Source organism: Odocoileus virginianus, chromosome 8 (assembly GCF_023699985.2).
Source record: "Odocoileus virginianus isolate 20LAN1187 ecotype Illinois chromosome 8, Ovbor_1.2, whole genome shotgun sequence".
In the NCBI taxonomy this organism is placed as follows: domain Eukaryota; kingdom Metazoa; phylum Chordata; class Mammalia; order Artiodactyla; family Cervidae; genus Odocoileus; species Odocoileus virginianus.
In genome coordinates, this window is record NC_069681.1 from 80149236 (window position 1) to 80166980 (window position 17745).

The 17745-nt window shown below is 38.2% G+C and overlaps 1 protein-coding gene across 7 annotated transcripts in view; it reads left to right on the forward strand.

Annotated features, from left to right (window-relative positions):
• The window catches only part of NBEA (neurobeachin), a 642892-nt gene that overhangs the window by 517925 nt on the left and 107222 nt on the right, over positions 1-17745 (forward strand). For all 7 annotated transcript variants that reach the window (XM_070471793.1, XM_070471794.1, XM_070471796.1 and 4 more), the window contains 3 exons: positions 2766-2883; positions 3198-3300; positions 10234-10349. In XM_070471793.1, coding sequence (XP_070327894.1) covers positions 2766-2883; positions 3198-3300; positions 10234-10349 — 337 coding nt within the window. The remainder of the gene's footprint in view (positions 1-2765; positions 2884-3197; positions 3301-10233; positions 10350-17745) is intronic.

The following is a 17745-nucleotide window of genomic DNA, read 5'->3' on the forward strand; positions in this document are numbered from 1 at the left end:
CCTTCTCCAGGGGATCTTCGCAACCCGGGGATCGAACCCACAACTGCTACATTGGTAGGCGCATTCTAAGCCTACCGCTAAGGCTCCATGGAAGCCCAGGCTGTTTATTACTTGCTAGCAAAATAATTTAATTTTATTCTGTCTCCTTCTGCTCTTCACCTCCAGGCTTTACTGAGTTCCTCTGATTATCTCAGTTTCCTTTTTCTTGCTCCCAAGGGTCCCTGAGGGCTGTTGTGGTCCCATCCTGGAGGAGAACTGATTGAGTTCCTATATCAGTTTGTCACCAGTCAAGAGAAAGAAGCCATATAGCAATTTGAACAGGGAAAGTGTTATAATTTATAAACACTATAACATAGAAATAATTACAATATAAACTCTAGTAGAATTTTGGAGAAACAAGTTAGTAAGATATAAAAAGAACTCTGAAGAACATAGGAACAGAATACATGAGGAGCAGCCACTGTATTTTGAGCTGATATTGAACCCAAGCAGGGGCCCCTGACTGAGGTAGGGAGGGCATGTATGTATTGGAGAAGGAAATGGCAACCCACTCCAGTGTGCTTGCCTGGAGAATCCCAGGGACACAGGAGCCTGGGTGGGCTGCCATTTGTGGGGTCGCACAGAGTCGGACACGACTGATGGGACTTAGCAGCAGCAGCAGCATGGCTAATAGCACCCTTCATGGTACAGAGTCTCTCTGGTGCCCTACTGGGGGAGCTTGGTGCTCTGTCTTTTGGAACTTTCCAGAAAACCACCCTCTAGGGATTGGTGAAGCTCCCTTATAGGAGGGTTCTCATCAGAGCACGTTGCTATAAAAGTGCCTGAGGCACTGAAGTACTGGAGAAAACTTCTAATCACCAGGTCCTGTCAGCCATCACGCACTGCAGGAGCCGGGCCCTGTAGAAGCCCACGCTCTGCAGAGACCTGCTAGGTGAGCACACAGAATGGGGAAGAAAGACCCCTTGCCTCTGCATCGTCTCTTCAGAGTCCTTTCCTGATGGATCTCAACATGCTCCCAGCTACCAAAGGAAAAATTAAGGGCATGGATTCATTTTCACATGATAAGCAATTAAGTGTGACTCCAGAGCCAAGAGCCAATCATTGAATAACTGGCACAGTTGGTAAGACAGTTTTACATGAAGCACTTAGAGCAACTTCTATGTGTGTGAGCCACCTGCCTGCTAAAGGTATTCAATAAAATAAACTGACACTATGATTAATGGAAAAGAATACTTGATCAAATATGCATTAAATCGTGGTTCTCAAAGAGAAAAATAAAAATATTAATGTGTGTATGTATATACACCACTCATATATATAAAGTCTAATATATAATATATGTGTGTGTGTGTTACTTGCTCAGTCGTGTCCGACTCTTTGCGACCCCATGGACTGTAGCCCACCAGGCTCCTTTGCCCGTGGGATTCTCCAGGCAAGAATACTGGAGTGGGTTGCCATTTCCTTCTCCAAAAAGGCTGATGAAAGTGTGTAAACTCAAGATGATAACCATACTGAGCAGCACAGTCGCAAATACATAAAATCACCCATCCTCCTGGCATACCACTTTTAGTATAAAGGTGCCATCATAGCTTTCATGGAAAGATCTCTTCTTGTTTCTGAGATTATACTCATTTTGTTATTCTGACTCTTTGTGACCCCATGGACTGCAGCATGCCAGACTTTCCTGTCCTTCTCTCTCTCTGTTATCTCCAAAAATGTGTTTATTGCAGATTTGACTGCAGCAGAATAATCAGATGTGAATTTATCTGTATCATGAAGCAAAAAGTCCACATATGGATAGTTGCTGAGAATTAGTATTGGCAATACTAAGCAACTTAGTATTAGGGTCAGCCTTTGCTGGGATTCCCTTGGCCTTCCTCTAAGGGCTACACAATTGCTTCTACAGTTTCTGCCGTTACATCTCCATTCAAGTAAGGAGGAGACAGAAGTGTGCCAGCTACATATGACTCCTTTTATCAGCTTTTCTGGAACATCCCCGAATGACTGGTTTCATTCTCATTAGCCAGTTCTGGGTCACATTTCCTTACTTATAGTTGCAAGGGAATTGGGGGAAAGCAAAGAATGACTTTATCATCACTATCTTAGATCAAAGGTCAGACAAATTCTGGCCTCCGGAACAAATTCAGGCCATTGTTGCAAATAAAGTTTTGTTGAAACAGAGTCATGCCCATCTACTTACACATTGTCTGGGACTGCTTTCATATCACAGTGGCAAAGTTGAATAGTTATGAGAAGGACAGAGGGCCTGCAAGTCCTAAAAATTTTACTATTTCACCTTTTACCAGAAATGTTCATTGACCTCAGGCTCAGACCAGTCATGAACCCTTGCTTGGTGTTGACCACTTTGAGGACTAAATGGTCTTTCATTAAGCAAGGAAGAAGGAAGAAAAATGACATCGGAAAAGCACCAGCCATGTATACCCAGCCACCTGGTCTAACCAGTCGTATGTAAGACCACCAAGGCATAACACATTTTCTGTTTTGTCGGAGGGTCGCCTTGAACTTACAACTTGTCTGTTCCTTTGTCCCTTCGTTTCTACATGAGCCAGGAACAAAAATTTAGAAAGGTAGAAATTTGTAAATATACAGAATCAAATGATTGACAGTGTTGTGATACATCATGAATTCAGGAAGATAACCCCTAATTTACTGATTTTTATACAGCACTGTCTAAGGTATTGTCAGACTGAGTCTGAGACACACATTCCACTGACTGACAATTCCCTTCAAACTGCTTATTTTAGGTCCTTGCATACACTGAAGGGCTTCATGGAAAATGGATGTTCAGTGAGATACGAGCTGTATTTTCAAGACGTTATCTTCTACAAAATACTGCTTTGGAAGTGTTTATGGCAAACCGAAGTAAGTCTCCTTAAATATTTTGAAAGAAAATGTGCTGCTGAATGTTAATGATTGACGTGATGTGATACTGACTTGATTTTTTGCATTGTATTTCTTTCTTTGATATGCTGCTGCTAATGCAAAAATAAAAGTTAAAAAAGAATGTATTTGTTTGAAAATGTTAATCCTAGGATAAACTTACAAGGAAATCTAATTTCCATGAAGATTCATTACCTTTACAAATAAATCATGAAAGGCACTTGAAGAATGATTTCTGAAATTAATGGTTAGCTCTCCTGTGGTTTTCTAAATCATGTTTTTTCTTCTTGCCACAGCTTCAGTTATGTTTAATTTCCCTGATCAAGCAACAGTAAAAAAAGTCGTCTATAGCTTGCCTCGGGTTGGAGTAGGGACCAGCTATGGTTTGCCACAAGCCAGGTAATTATATCATATTACACGTTACCTATGGTTTGCTAACATATTTCCATCTCAATACAACAAAAATCTGAATAGAGTTATGCCATTGTAATTATTTTGAATACCAAGGAGTTGTCTTCCTCTGCAGGTCCTTTGTATGAAAATAGCTATTTTAAGAATGACAGAATAGGGAATAATTTTATTTAAATGACAAAGTTAGAAAGTTGATTGCATCTTATAGCAAGCATGTTAAGACATTTTGCTGAAGATCTTATGAAAGACATGCCAAAAGCCTCATGATGTTTGTGATTAATTGTTGTGTAATAACATATAGTTTTTTATAAGTGTTGTGTAAAAAGACTTCTTCATTACAGTAATAAAACTCTTAGGGTTTATTGAGATTAATAGTCATTCATTATGGTGTGGTTATAATCATTTCCTGAATCTTTCATCTTTGTATTTTAAATGCATTATTTTGAAATCTTACTTAGTCAAAGATACTACTCTGTGTAGAAAACATGGTCAGTAATTATGTGTGTCACTAATATCAATTAGTTGGTTTTGGCTGCGAGTAACTGAATGACTAAAAGTGGCTTAACCAATAGGGTTTTGGTTGTAGGGGTTTTGTTTTATGAAAGAGGTGGAATTAAAAAGAAGTTGCCAGGGGCTGTCCTGGTGACTCAGTGGTGAAGAATCCGCCTGCCAATGTAGAAGACACAGATTCAACCCCTGATCCAGGAAGACCGCACGCGCCGTGGAGCAGCTGAGCCCGTGCACGCTGACTGCTGAGCCTGTGCTCCGAAGCCTGTGAGCCGTAACTGCTGAGCCTGTGTGCGCAGCCGCTGAAGTCTGCGTGCCTCGAGCCCGTGCTGAAGTCTGCGTGCCTCGAGCCCGTGCTCTGCAACGAGAGAAGCCGCCACGGGGAGAAGCCCACACACCACGTCTGGAGGGTAGTCCCCACACACAACAGGAGAAAAGCAGCAAAGGAGACCGGTATAGCCAAAGATAGATAAATGTATAAATAAAAATTTAAAACATAAAAAAAGGAGTTGCCAGTATTGGCTCAGAGGGTCAGTAATGTCAGGACTCTAAGTTGGCCTCATATTCCCCAGGTAACCACTACTGCTCTGAATACCGCATCTTCATACCACTGTGTTCAAGGACGAGAAGGACACAAAGGACTTCCTGAAATTCTGTGTTTTAGAAGGGAGTGCATTTAGCAGTCCCTTTGGCCAGAATGGAGTCACCTTCCTGCCCCTAAAATAACCACTGAACACTGAACGTGAAGCCAAATCATCCCTTACAAGTCAAGGAAAAATATACCTCTGAACTCCCTGCCACCTCCTATCTGAAAAAAATACACTTTCTGTTGTTAAGGAAGAAAGAGAATAGTCGGCTTCGGGCAGACAAGCAACAGTGTCTCCCGTGTGGATCGTTAAGTGCCTGGGAGTTGTTCCAGAGCACTGCATGCATGGAAAGGAAAACCAATCTTTGTCCATCTTCCCCTTAAATAGGCTACAGACATTTAAAAGGCAGGAACTGTGTCTTATTTATCTTTTAATCTACAATACCTAGCACACTGCCTAATTGCAAAGGTGCTTTTAAGTGCTACTCACCTAGAGTTACCCTGCATTACAAAGTCTCTATTCTCGTATTAAGCTTATAGTGTAAAACCAATTCACAGACATGCTTGCACATGCTCAGGGTATTTGCTATTTTGAACAACAAAATTCACTTAAGACATTAGTAGACAACGAAGTACTTATATAAAATACAGGTCAAAAGAAAAATGCATTTAATCTAGCAAAAAAAAAAACAATGAAGTTAGTTTTGCAAGGCTTATTCTTAATCTAAGCTGACTCTTAGTAATCACTTCTTCCTTTTGCAAGTACCTACAAATTGTTTAATCATCAAGTCAAGAATTCTTCCAGGAATTGAATTTAAGAACTCACAAACAGGCCTAACTTTTTCTTTTTAAAGAATAACCATCTGCCTCCTGGCATATTTCTCAATGACCATGATTCTTCAAAGATTACCAATAGAGTTTTCTGATTTCTTTCGGTATTCTTCTACTTGTCAGGACCTGAAATCATTTAAAACAACTAGAAATTCTTTTACTATATTCCTTATTTCTTATAATTTTCCTTTCAGCCACATTTAGACTCAGATTTTTGGAATGCTGTTCTTCTTGATGGAAAAACTGGAAACAAAACATATGTTTAGTAACTTTGGAAATTCTACCTTAAGATAGTTTTTTGTTGCCCCCTTTGTGTTCCCCCCAAAGACTCAACTCATTATTTGTTTCCCAATAAAATATTCATAAGTTCAGTTTTGTTTATTTCCTGTGATATTTAGCCTTGGAGGTAGCAGATGGAGGTTGGAGGAACATTGAATCTAGGCTCAGACCTGCCACTTACTGGCTGAGTAACAATGATAGGGTCTGATCTGATTGTAGGAACTCAGATAACATTAAGCAAGAAGACTTAAGTTCTCATCTACTATAAAATGGGCACAGTGTTTTGTGAAAGATATTTCAACAAATGTCCTAAGACCATAAAATGAATGCACTTTGTGGACTGTGAACACACATATACACTATACACATGCATGTGGGCATGCACACATAGATATAGATGGTAGGTAGGTAAGGAGGTAGGTAGCTGGATGAGTAGATAAATAAATATACACACAGACACCTACAAAGAGTGTGTGATATGTAAGATCCTATTATATTTAGAGAATTGTCAAACGGAAGGGATGATGTCTGACTCCTACAAATAGAAGCCTTCCAGCTGAGAGTATCTTGGTAAAATCACCAAGGGATCCATTCTTTACTTTGTTTTTTTTGACATCAGGTTTTGTCAGTTTAAAGAAGAGTTTATCAAACTCTAGGGAATATACCCTAAACTAAGCCCAAAGGAGACTGCTTTAGAAGCAAACAGACAAAAATGATCAAACTCAAAGGCAGGTATACTGCCAGAAAATAGACTTCACATATCACTTAGGCCACTTCTTGTGCAAGCCCACCAAAGAGATCACATTGCAAAGATTTAGAACAAAAGGAATATTTCCATAAAGCTAGCAGAAAAGACCATGATTCTGGGAAAGATTGAAGGCAGGAGGAGAAAGGGACGACAGAGGATGAGATGGTTGGATGGCATCACTGACTCAATGGACATGAGTTTGAGCAAGTTCCAGGAGTTGGTGATGGATGGGGAGGCCTGGCATGCTGCATTCCATGGAGTCACAAAGAGTTGGATATGATTGAACTGAACTGAGCAGAGCCTAATGAACATCCGTCTAGTTTACATGCACGTCTCATTTGCTGAGCACTTTCCAAGTCCCAGGGACTATACTTTGTATTCAAGTTTATAAGCATTAGTTTTTCGCTTATAAACAGCAGACATTTATTTCTGGCAATTCTGGAGGATAGAAAGTCCAGGATCACTAGCAGATTTGATGTCTGCTGAGGGCCCAACTCCAGGTTCATAGATGGTCATCCTGTCCATGTGTCCTCACGTGGCAGAAGGGCACTCAGCCCTTAATTCTTAAAACCATGTGGATTCTTAATAGATTTCTTTTTAAAATTTTTTTCTTTCTCTCTTTTTTTTTTTTTGCCATACCATATGGCATGAGGAATCTTAAGTTCCTCTACCAGGGACAAAATGGTTGCCCCTTGAAGCAGCAGCATGGAGCCCTAGCCACCAGACGGACAAGGAAGTTCCTTAATGGAGTTCTTACCCCATGTTACAATAGGAAGTTTTTGGTTTAGATAAGTTACTTGTCTTGCCCAAGATCATAACCCATTCTCTTAATTTCTATTTGGTGTCATCTATCAAAGTAGTCCACATTGGTCAAAAGAGCAATTCCCTTACCCCATGCATAATGATAGAAAAATACTGACAAAGAATTTGTCCGTTTTCTAGACTCCATGCTGATTGTCATTGTTTGGTTAATGTTTTGCTATTTTCTATCCAGACGGTCATTATAATCAATAAATTTTGAGTATAGTTAGATTCTTTACTTATTAAGAATATACCTCATTGCATATATAGAGTTAATGATTTTAAATGGTCACCATTTGTTATAGTACTTAGTATTTTTTTCCAGAAGTCAATTTTATCTTCTTCTTATTCCCCAGTTGTAAAAGCATTTTTGTGTAGCGCGAATATGTACCAACTATACTCATTCAAATGTCCAAATCTTTATAGGATATTTTTAATTACCCTATTGACTTACTGCTTACCATTGTGCTTCTTCTTATGATTGAATTTATTTATTTTTTTTTTAAATTTCATCTCTCTTTAGCCATTATTTTTTGGGGGGATAGATTTGGATAATAACTCAAGTCATTTGGTTTATACTTATTTAGACCCCACTCTAGTTCAAGTATTGTTAAATGCTAAGGACATAACAGTATGTATAACATAGTTCCTGCTCTCAGTGAGTTTATAGTAGAAAAGAGAGAGCAGTAAAGAGGAAAAACTGGTCCTTTCCATGAACTTGCTAATAGTAATCTGATTTTCTAAATTCATTTTGTATGCCTGTATTTTTCTTCACAGTTGCGTACTCTAAGAATGACATGATAACCTTCTCCTATTAGTTCCATTATTTATCCTTATCACAATTTGTTTGGTCTTGGTTTTTGAGTGTTTTTGGTGCTCAGGATTATTTCCATATCAGCAGTTTTCTTCTTAAATTCTCTAGGTTTAAAATGTTGACAAATAAATTTACAACTTTATTCTATACATTGCTTTTAGCAGACTAAGCATGATGCTGGTTAGAATTTTAGTCAGATTAGCAAGAATATGATTAAAATAGTAATACAGTGAAAATTGAACTAAGCACATAATTACAATAGTGGCAAGTAAAAATTGGGTCAATATAGTTTATTAATTGATAATTCAGAAAATATTTTAGCATGTTGCTATGACAAATCCAGAATCAAGGCTAAAATTCATAGCATAAATAATTGTGTAAGTGAGAGTATCTGGCCTAGAAAATTTTTGAATCGTGGTGCTGGAATGGCTTAAAATCTGGAAGCCCTTTTAGTAGCCCTGTGAAAATCATATTGCCAGTTAATTGAAAAGTGTACTAAGATATAGTATTTAAGTTAAGTATGAAATATATATTCCCCTTACCATTGCAATTAGGCTTATATAGTTCTTATGGAATCCTTAGGATCTATTATCTCAAGTATATATAACTAGGAAAGCCCCAAAAATGTTAATATGTGACCAGGCTGCTACAAAATATTAAGTTAACATTTTAAGCATTGAGTTAGACATAATTATTTTTTAAATTCTTAATTCAAATTTTAATTTGACATACCGAGTTTATTCCCATTCTTCCTTCCTCCTTCCTTTTCTTCAACCCCTATGTCTTGAGTTTCTCTGGTGGCTTAGTGGTAAGGAATCCGCTTACCAATGCAGGAGACACAGGTTCAGTCCCTGGGTTGGGAAGATCCCCTGGAGAAGGAAATGGCAACACACTCCAGTATTCTTGCCTGGGAAATCCCATGAACAGAAGAACTTGGCTGACTACAGTCCATGGGGTCAAAAAGTTGGACATGACTTAGCAACTAAACAGCAAATTATATCTTAGCTCTTGCCATGGTTATTAAGATCTCATGTGAATGTAAACATGATAATAAAACATGGGAGATAAAAATAGTCTTAGGTCCACAGCTCCCACCATGGAGCCCTAAGATGTCACAGTGAACTCTCAGGCCTACTGCAGAGCATTTTACGGTTTTTTAGGGAAATACAGCAGCATCTATCAAATACTGCACAAACTCAGTTCAGTTTAGTTCTAATCTTCAACATTTGATGGCACTGCATTCTTGTATTCTTTTTGACGACATCTTAGCTTTGTGAAACTAATTTTTAGGGGTTGCTGTGGTTAAAAAAAAGAAGAGGCACCCCATGAGAATTCATGTGGGACAGGAAATGAAAATGGTAGTGTCAGGTATAATTCCCAGGTTTAAGAAGCTGTGCAGTGCCCAGCAGGTGTACATTGCACCCCTTTAGTAAGTAATTGTGGTTATTTAAGAAGGAAATGAAATACTAGTTTTCTTTCAGATTTTGAATATTGTATTCTCAGACAGCTACTAAGTTGTTATGGCTCAAGTGTTAAGTTATTTAGACCTAACTACTCAATAAAGAGAACTGTTAGATGTTTCTCTTGGGCTAGGGACACCATGGAAAAATTCCTGAGATGCTAAAGGTGGCATAAATTCAAAATGTTTGGGAACTTCTTTGTTAAGTGGTGATTGTTTTAGAAACTCAGCCTTATCATGCTTTGACAAAATCAGTCAGCTTTTAGAGAAATACATTGCACCTTCAAAGGTTTGTAATTTACACAAATTCTCCTGACTTAGTCTCTTAAGATACTCCTATGTTCCTTCTATTCCTATATTTTCAAAGACATTCCTATATTTTCAAAGTTCTCAGTTGCTTGCTTTTGACCTTCTAGAGGATTATGTATCATGTAGTTAGAGGCTGTGCTCATGTGCACACTCTGTAGGGAGACAGGCTTAAAAAGTTCAGAGGGGTCATTATTACATAAGGTTTGAGTCAGATGCTTATAAGCTGCTACCTGACCATCTACCTAGTATCTTAGCATGGGGTAGGTTTGCTGTGCTGTTTAAAAGCTACTTTGACTTATTTTGAGTACAGTTTAACCTTTTTTGTTCTTATTGACTTGTAAAATATCCACTTGGAGCAATGTTATACAAATAGGTGCTTTCATATTACTTTATTCTAAGTAAATACATGTATCTCCTCTAATGGATTTTTTTCAAATATTGCTAATTCTATAACTAAAATGTATTTTGTAATTTATCTAAGAAGGATAAACCATACATTGAATTATATCAAATCCATATATTAGTTATTATTGGACTTTTAAAGGTTATGAGTTTAAAGAAATTGTTATAATTTGCTTAATTGCTAGGAGGATATCACTGGCCACTCCTCGACAGCTTTATAAATCTTCCAACATGACTCAGCGCTGGCAAAGAAGGGAAATTTCAAACTTCGAATATTTGATGTTTCTTAATACTATAGCAGGTAAGACATCTCATTCTTTAATCTCATAATATGTTTATGTTCATCAAAATCCTCGATAATGTGACTTGATGGAATACATTGTTCTCCTTGGAATTCAAATACAGCATCAGAATAAATATTGAAGCATTCACCTTAAACTGCTATCAGAAACTATACAAGCTAGCACTAAGGTTTAGTTGCATTTTATTGTTGAAGGGGCTTTTCCTTACTCTCCTTCTGCCGTTTCCTTTGCTGACAGCTTTGTCTGAAGGTTTATTAGAGTCAACAAACCATTGCCAGAGAGTGTCTGGAAATAATAATGGGAAAATGTAATTTCACTACTTTGTCATTCTCATCAGTAGCAGCTAGACAGGAGAATAACAACAGGATTCTGCCTAGTACAGATGTCACCTGGATCACGGCATGATTGGGTTACAATGTGTTTTTTTCCTTAGAATCTTCAAATGAAAATATAAAATCAGATTGCATTTCTGAATGATGAGTAACTGCCATCAACTTTAACAATACCATGCTTGTAAATTAAGAGAGGGTAGTGTTTTTATTTTTCTGCTACATCAGTGGTCATCAGTAGCTGAGTATGTCTATGAGATTTAAGTACCTCTGTCTTTTTTTCTTAAGTTAGGCTCCAAAGCCCTTATTCATGTTGAATTACAAAGAGTTTGCTTCTGTAAATCAGGCTCAACAAAAACTTTTTTTTTTACAATAAGATATTAAATAACTATGCAGTACATAGGTATATGATTATTCTTTCCCCTATGGATCTAGAGCCCTGTTCTCTGAATCACTGCTTAAAAGGATAACTGTGTAGTATAGCTCTTTTATAATCTATTACATATGTATGAATATGAATGCTATAGGCTTATATTAAATATGGATGATATAGATATGTATTAAATAGACAAAACAACTCAATTTGTTGACATAAAGGGATAAAAAGTTATTTAAAATGGTTTTGCATTTTAATCATTTACTACATATTATAGTATTGATGCCTTTGCTAAATAGGATGCTAGAGGTACAACTAAAGAACTATTTTATTATATATATTAATTTTTATTGTATACTTCATATACACATCTCCATTATATAGATATATCTTCATGACATATTTATATATATTCACATAATAGTCTATACAAAGTATATATCTTTAAAAAAACCTATTTACTTACTCAAAAATAAAGGAAATATGTTATACTATTTAATTAATACATATTATATACATACAGAGAGTAGAATGAACTTAAACATCTGAAATGTAAAGAACCTATCTTCATTAGTATATTTAGGTAAACAGCATGATGTAACATAAGTATCATTGCCAAAGTGAAAAAGGATAGAATATCAAATCTGCCAACCTCATGTCTTAGCCCATAGGTGAAATTTCAAGTTTTAACTTTATCTTGGACTTTAAATCTTTTAGTAGCCATGTTTGATATTTCTTTGCATATGTTTTAACAACTGATATGTTTAGTCTTATATCATCTTGTCTTATACTATTGCTTGTAATATTTTCTTGCTTTCCCCACTGTTTTGTTTCTCTTTGGCCATTTAAATAAATTTCTGCCTACTTTTTTTAGAGATTTAGAACATAAGCTTTTTGTTACTACTTCTCCTAGAGAATTGATACTGATATGTTTACATTTTTTAAAAGACTCTCTGAAATGTATTTCTGTTACCTTTGAACTAAAAAATGAATCAACATTTTAAATCAGCCCTATGCAAAGTAAGAACTTTCACTCAATTTACTTCTTATTCATTGCTTATCTTTGTCAATATAATTTACTACCAGAATCTGTATTATTATGAAACACTTGTTTTTGGAGTCCATATATTTTTGCATATTAAGAAGGGTTTTGACTTTTTATTAAAATCTTCTCATTAATACAGTATATTGTTTTCAGCTACATGGATCTTTGGGGCTTCCCTGGTAGCTCAAAAGAATCTTCTGCAATGCAGGAGACCCGGGTTTGATCCCTGAGTCAGGAAGATCTCCTAGTGAAGGAAATGGAAATCCACTCCAGTACTCTTGCCAGGAGAATTCCATGGACATAGGACCTTGTTGGGCTACAGTCCATGGTGTCACAAAGAGTCGGACACGACTGAGCGACTTTCACTTTTCACATGGATCTTTACCTGATTTTTCAGGATAAAGTTCTCTCTTTTTTTTCTTCTGCAGTATTCTTCCATATTCCCTGTGTTAGGTTTTTCTATTATATATCCTTCAAGGATCTTTCAAGACTCATGGTCTATCATATGTCATAGATAAGTGTATGACTTTTTCCCCTTGATTCTGGTACCTTTTTGGAGCTTTTGGAATTAAAACTGGAAGACATGGTGGTATGCCTCACTCCTAGTTCAGTTTCCAGTGGAGCTAGCATTTTTCCTAGAAGGTTTTGCTGTTCTAAAATGGAATTCTGTCTGCCTGTCCTCTGGATGGAGTGTCAGCTGGTTGGTTGTGTTAAGGACACATCTGGTCTCCATCCCTCCTCACTGCCTTTTACTCATGTCAGCTGCATTTCCCAAAGTGTGGTGCACAGTTCCACCTGGAACCACCACCTATCTCATGCCTGTTGCTTTCTGGCAGTTTCTCTGTCTGGCTCTAGAAAAATTGCAGTCTTGCTAGAGATAACATCGTGAGCTGATCTAAAAGCTTCTCTGACCAGTATGAAGTGAAAGTGTTAGTCTCTCAGTGGTATCCAACTCTTTGTGACCCCATGGACTCTAGCCCACCAGGCACCTCTGTCTGTGGAATTTCCCAGACAAGAATACTGGGGTGGGTTGCCATTCCCTTCTCCAAGGAATCTTCCCAACCCAAGGATCAAACTCAGGTCTCCTGCACTGCAGGCAGACTCTTCACTGTCTGAGCCGCCAGGGAAGCTCACCCTGAGCAGTATAGACAGAGCTTTTCTTTCTGGTAGGGACAATCTTTGGGTTTCTGAGCCAGGGCACACAGATAGTAAGGGGAATTTGAGTGTCTTCCTAACTTCTTTTGAATAATTGGGGTCTACTTTATTTGGTGACATAGAAAATGTATAGACCACAGGCATTTTTTAAAAGAACATTTGGGTATTTTTCTTAATACGATTATAATTAAACATTAAAGTCTGTCTATTGTAGACAATAGACTAAAAAGAAGTATAAAGCGGGTGAAGACTCTCCCTGCAATATGGGAGACCCAGGTTCGATCCCTGGGTCAGGAAGATCCCCTGGAGAAGGAAATGGCTACCCACTCCAGTATTCTTGCCTGGAGAATCCCCACGGACAGAGGAGCCTGGTGGGCTACAGTCTATGGGGTCGTGATAAGTCGGACACAACTGAGCGACTTCACATTTACGTTTAGGAATCAGAGCATTGCAACTAGTCGGGTGAATGAAATATACATAAGGGAGCATTCTAAGACATCTGATGGTTAAGTGTTGAATAAGTGCTGTAAATAGTGAATGGTGCAAGAGCTAAGCAGACCAGATGAATTTTAAGACTGTGTTTGGGGAGGAAAAAAAAAAAGAACAGAGCTTTACAAATTTCTGCCAGTTGAATGTGTGTTATGTGTTCAGTAGACAAGAGTATCACAGCTTGGCTACTACTGGAGCTGTTGGTTAAGAGCCAGACTATAAAGAGCCTGAATCTAGGAGTCAGTATAGTTTTGTAGTAGAAGGTAATGCAATATGAAATTTTGGGAAAATTAAACTGATAGCTATATTTCACATGAATCAGAAATCAGATTCCTTAAAGTTAGGAAGAGCTATTAGGAGAGCCTCTAGGACTAGATATGAAATCGACTTGTTCATCGTTTTAATAGTTACTGAACGCGTCTGCTATGTGGCCTGCGCTGTGTTTGGCACACTAACCCTGCAGAGGAGAGCACTGCATGGTTTCTGCCTTTGAAGGGGTCATGGTATGCTCAGGAAAACAGACCTGTACACCAGCAATTCCAGCAAAAAGCCGTAATTATTATAATGAGAAAATATACAAAGCTGTTGGGCTTCTCTGGTAGCTCAGCTAAAGAATCCACCTGCAATGCAGGAGACCCCGGTTCGATTCCTGGGTCGGGAAGATCAGCTGGAGAAGGGATAGGCTACCCGCTCCAGCATTCTCAGGCTTCCCCGGTGGCTCAGCTGGTAAAGAATACGCCTGCATTGTGGGGGACCTGGGTTCAATCCCTGGGTTGGGAAGATCCCCTGGAGAAGGGAACGGCTACCCACTCCAGTATTCTGGTTACAGAGTCGGGCACAACTTTCACTTTCATTTGAAGTCTTAAATCCAGAAGGCAATATACTTACAGGAAAAGTTTCTTGTAATCTTTTCATAGGCTTCTCTCATAGGCAACATTTACGTCAAAAATTGAAAAAGGAACAAGAATTCACTAGAAAGTAAAGCAGAAGTCATTCCAAGAAAAAAGAAAATGTGGGCTCAAAAATTGGATTACAGTTGTAGTAACAAGTATGGCAGGGAGAAGAAGTAAATAATTTCATGCACAGTGTCATTATTACAGAAAGTAGAAGTCACTGTGATATACTCTAGTTTAGTGGTTTACAAAGTAGTTTCCCCGCCCAGCAGTATTGGCATCACCTGAGGACTTAGAGACGCAAATTTTCAGATTCCTTCTCAAACCAAGTCAGAAACTTGAAGTGAGGCCCAGCACTCTGCATTGCAGGGAGCCTTCTAGGTGGTTCTTATGCTTAAAGTTTGACCGTGATTGGTCTAACCATTTAAGATCTAATTATCAAAACAATATGAAAGCATATAGAACATAAAAGAAAGCATGCAGTCAAGTGTCACTAACTGTAATAAAAATTTAGAGAAGTGACAGATTAGTATGACCTAGTCTAATCAAGGGAAGCTTCATAGAAAAGATGGGCTTTAACTGAATTCTAAGGATTTTGTCATAGGTAGATGATTATGTGGATAAAATGAACCTTCATATAAGAGTAGAATGACAACCTGAAAAGGTTATAAAATACATGCAGAGGTACTCACCCTGCATGTATTCCTGCAAATTCTTCCTTTGCTGTCGTCTTGAAGTTCTAAGTAGAGGAGCCAGTTTATATTGAGCACCAGCATTGGTTAAGCTGAAGAATTGATGCTTTTGAACTGTGGTGTTGGAAAAGATTCTCGATAGTCCTTTGGACTGCAAGGAGATCAAACCTAAAGGATCAAATCCTAAAGGAAATCAGTCCTGAGTATTCATTGAAAGGACTGATGCTAAAGCTAAAACTCCAATACTTTGGCCAACTGATGCGAAGAACTGACTTCTTAGAAAAGATCCTGATGCTGGGAAAGATTGAAGGAAGGAAGAGGGGATGAGAGAGGATGAGATGGTTGGATGGCATCACCGACTTGATGGACATGGGTTTGAGCAAGCTCCGAGGTTTGGTGATGGAAAGGGAGGCCTGGCATGCTGCAGTCCATGGGGTCACAAAGAGTTGGATGCAACTGAACTGAACTGAACCAGCATTAAAGAGTTGAGTGATGCTTTTATAAAGAAGCTTCACCAAAGCCACTATTGAGTACTTGATTAAGAAGCAGCTAGAACTGCCTATTTTCCTGAATTGTGCAGAATATCATATATATCCATCTCTTCTTAATGGAACACTTTTCACAGTTCTTTAAAGGCAGGACTCTAAAGGATCCTAGAATAAAGATGTTAAACTGTACCAGGACCACTTTTACTAACATAGTTCTACTAAATCATCATGTTGTTTCATTGCACAGTTTTAGGGATATAGTTATTGTTCAATAAATACTTAAGTCAATTGATTGAAACTTTAGATTTATCAGTGTCCTTATTGACAGATTATATTTAATTTCCTGGGTAACCCAAAGGCAACAAATGGTTGGCTTATATTTTATCATAGTCTTCTTTAAACATTTCTTTAATTACTCTTAATATCAAGAGTCAGGAAAAATATTTGTATTATTTCTTTGTTTAGTTTTATTATTTCTTTTTTAAACACTTCTTTAATATTAACAGCAGCATTCAGAAAAAATGGTAAAAGTTAATATTTACTGAGACATTTATAATGTTGCAAACTCTGTTTCCTTCTAAGTGTTTTCCATTAAGTGTCTTCCTTAGTGTTTCCACTAAGTGGTTCTGTGTTTTAGGTGTATTTACTCATTTAATACTAACAATAGCCCTGGTCCTTAACCCCGTTTCACCGATGAGGAGATGAGGTACAGAGAAGTAAATAGCTTGCCCAAGTCACAGAACTAGGAAGTGAAGTCGGGATTCTAATGGAGGCGGTTTGGCGGTACAGCAACACTCAACTTCCGTACCGTACCGTCTCAGGGTACTCAGGGTGCGGCTCAGTTGTTACCTCACCTGCCTTGACCCTAGCTGCTTCTAAGACTGAAAAAAACAGTAATGGTTCTTAGACAATCGTTTTTAATTTGTATTTCATCAAAAGAACTTCTGACGTTTATTTACCATCATGACTTTTGTCCATAGGAATATGCTAGCACTAGATCTGGGCCTTGAATTATTATCTCTAATGTAGACCCTGGTACATGTTCAGTTGGGTCTCAGATCCAGAGAAACAAACTCTGAGACAGAAATGTGCTTGCAAGAAGTTTATTGGAGAGTGTCCTTGGGATCAGTGTCTATAGGGGAGTGTAGAAAGTAGAACGGAGCAGGAGAACTTGAGCCCCAGAGTAATCACAGGAAAGGCCTCGGCAGGTCCCGCAGGAAACCAAGAGCTGGGATGCTTCTCAGAGATGTCTTCCCCTGAGGCAGGGTGGCCAGGCCTTTGTTACCTGCAGTTAGCAGTCAGTGGATGGAGACTCCTGGGAAGGACATAGGACCTTAGGTGAGAGGACTTTCTTCTGATGATAACACCTCCCGGGGAGTGCCACCAGCCACGACACGAGCCACACAGTCACCAACCCCACATCCAGGATGGAGTGGTTCTCAGAATCACCTGGAGGGCTTGCTGAAACACAGGTTCTGATTCAGTAGGTTTAAGGCGGGGCTTAAAGTTTGTGTTTCTAGTAAGTCCCCAGGTGATCCTGATGCCGCTGCTCCAGAGTCCACACTTGGAGAACCACCATGTTACACCTGTATTCTTAAAAGAGATACCTTACAATAATTGTCTTAATCTCATATAGCATTCACACCTTCTATGGCACTACCTGTGCTATACACATTGGCACTTAAGGTAACGTGCCCTTAACATTTTATGTCTGTATCACTTCTTTCCAATAAGATTATGAAGTCAAAGTTTTGCTCTATAAACTCTCATCAAATTGAGCTGATTTAATATTCATACTCTGTGTTTGCATGATTTTATAATCTGTTATGCGAATGCACTAGAATCGCTGGATGAGGGATTCTTTATATTTCCTGGATTAAACAGAAGAGTTACAGAGTAGAAACCAATTGAGAAGATGAAACAACCCT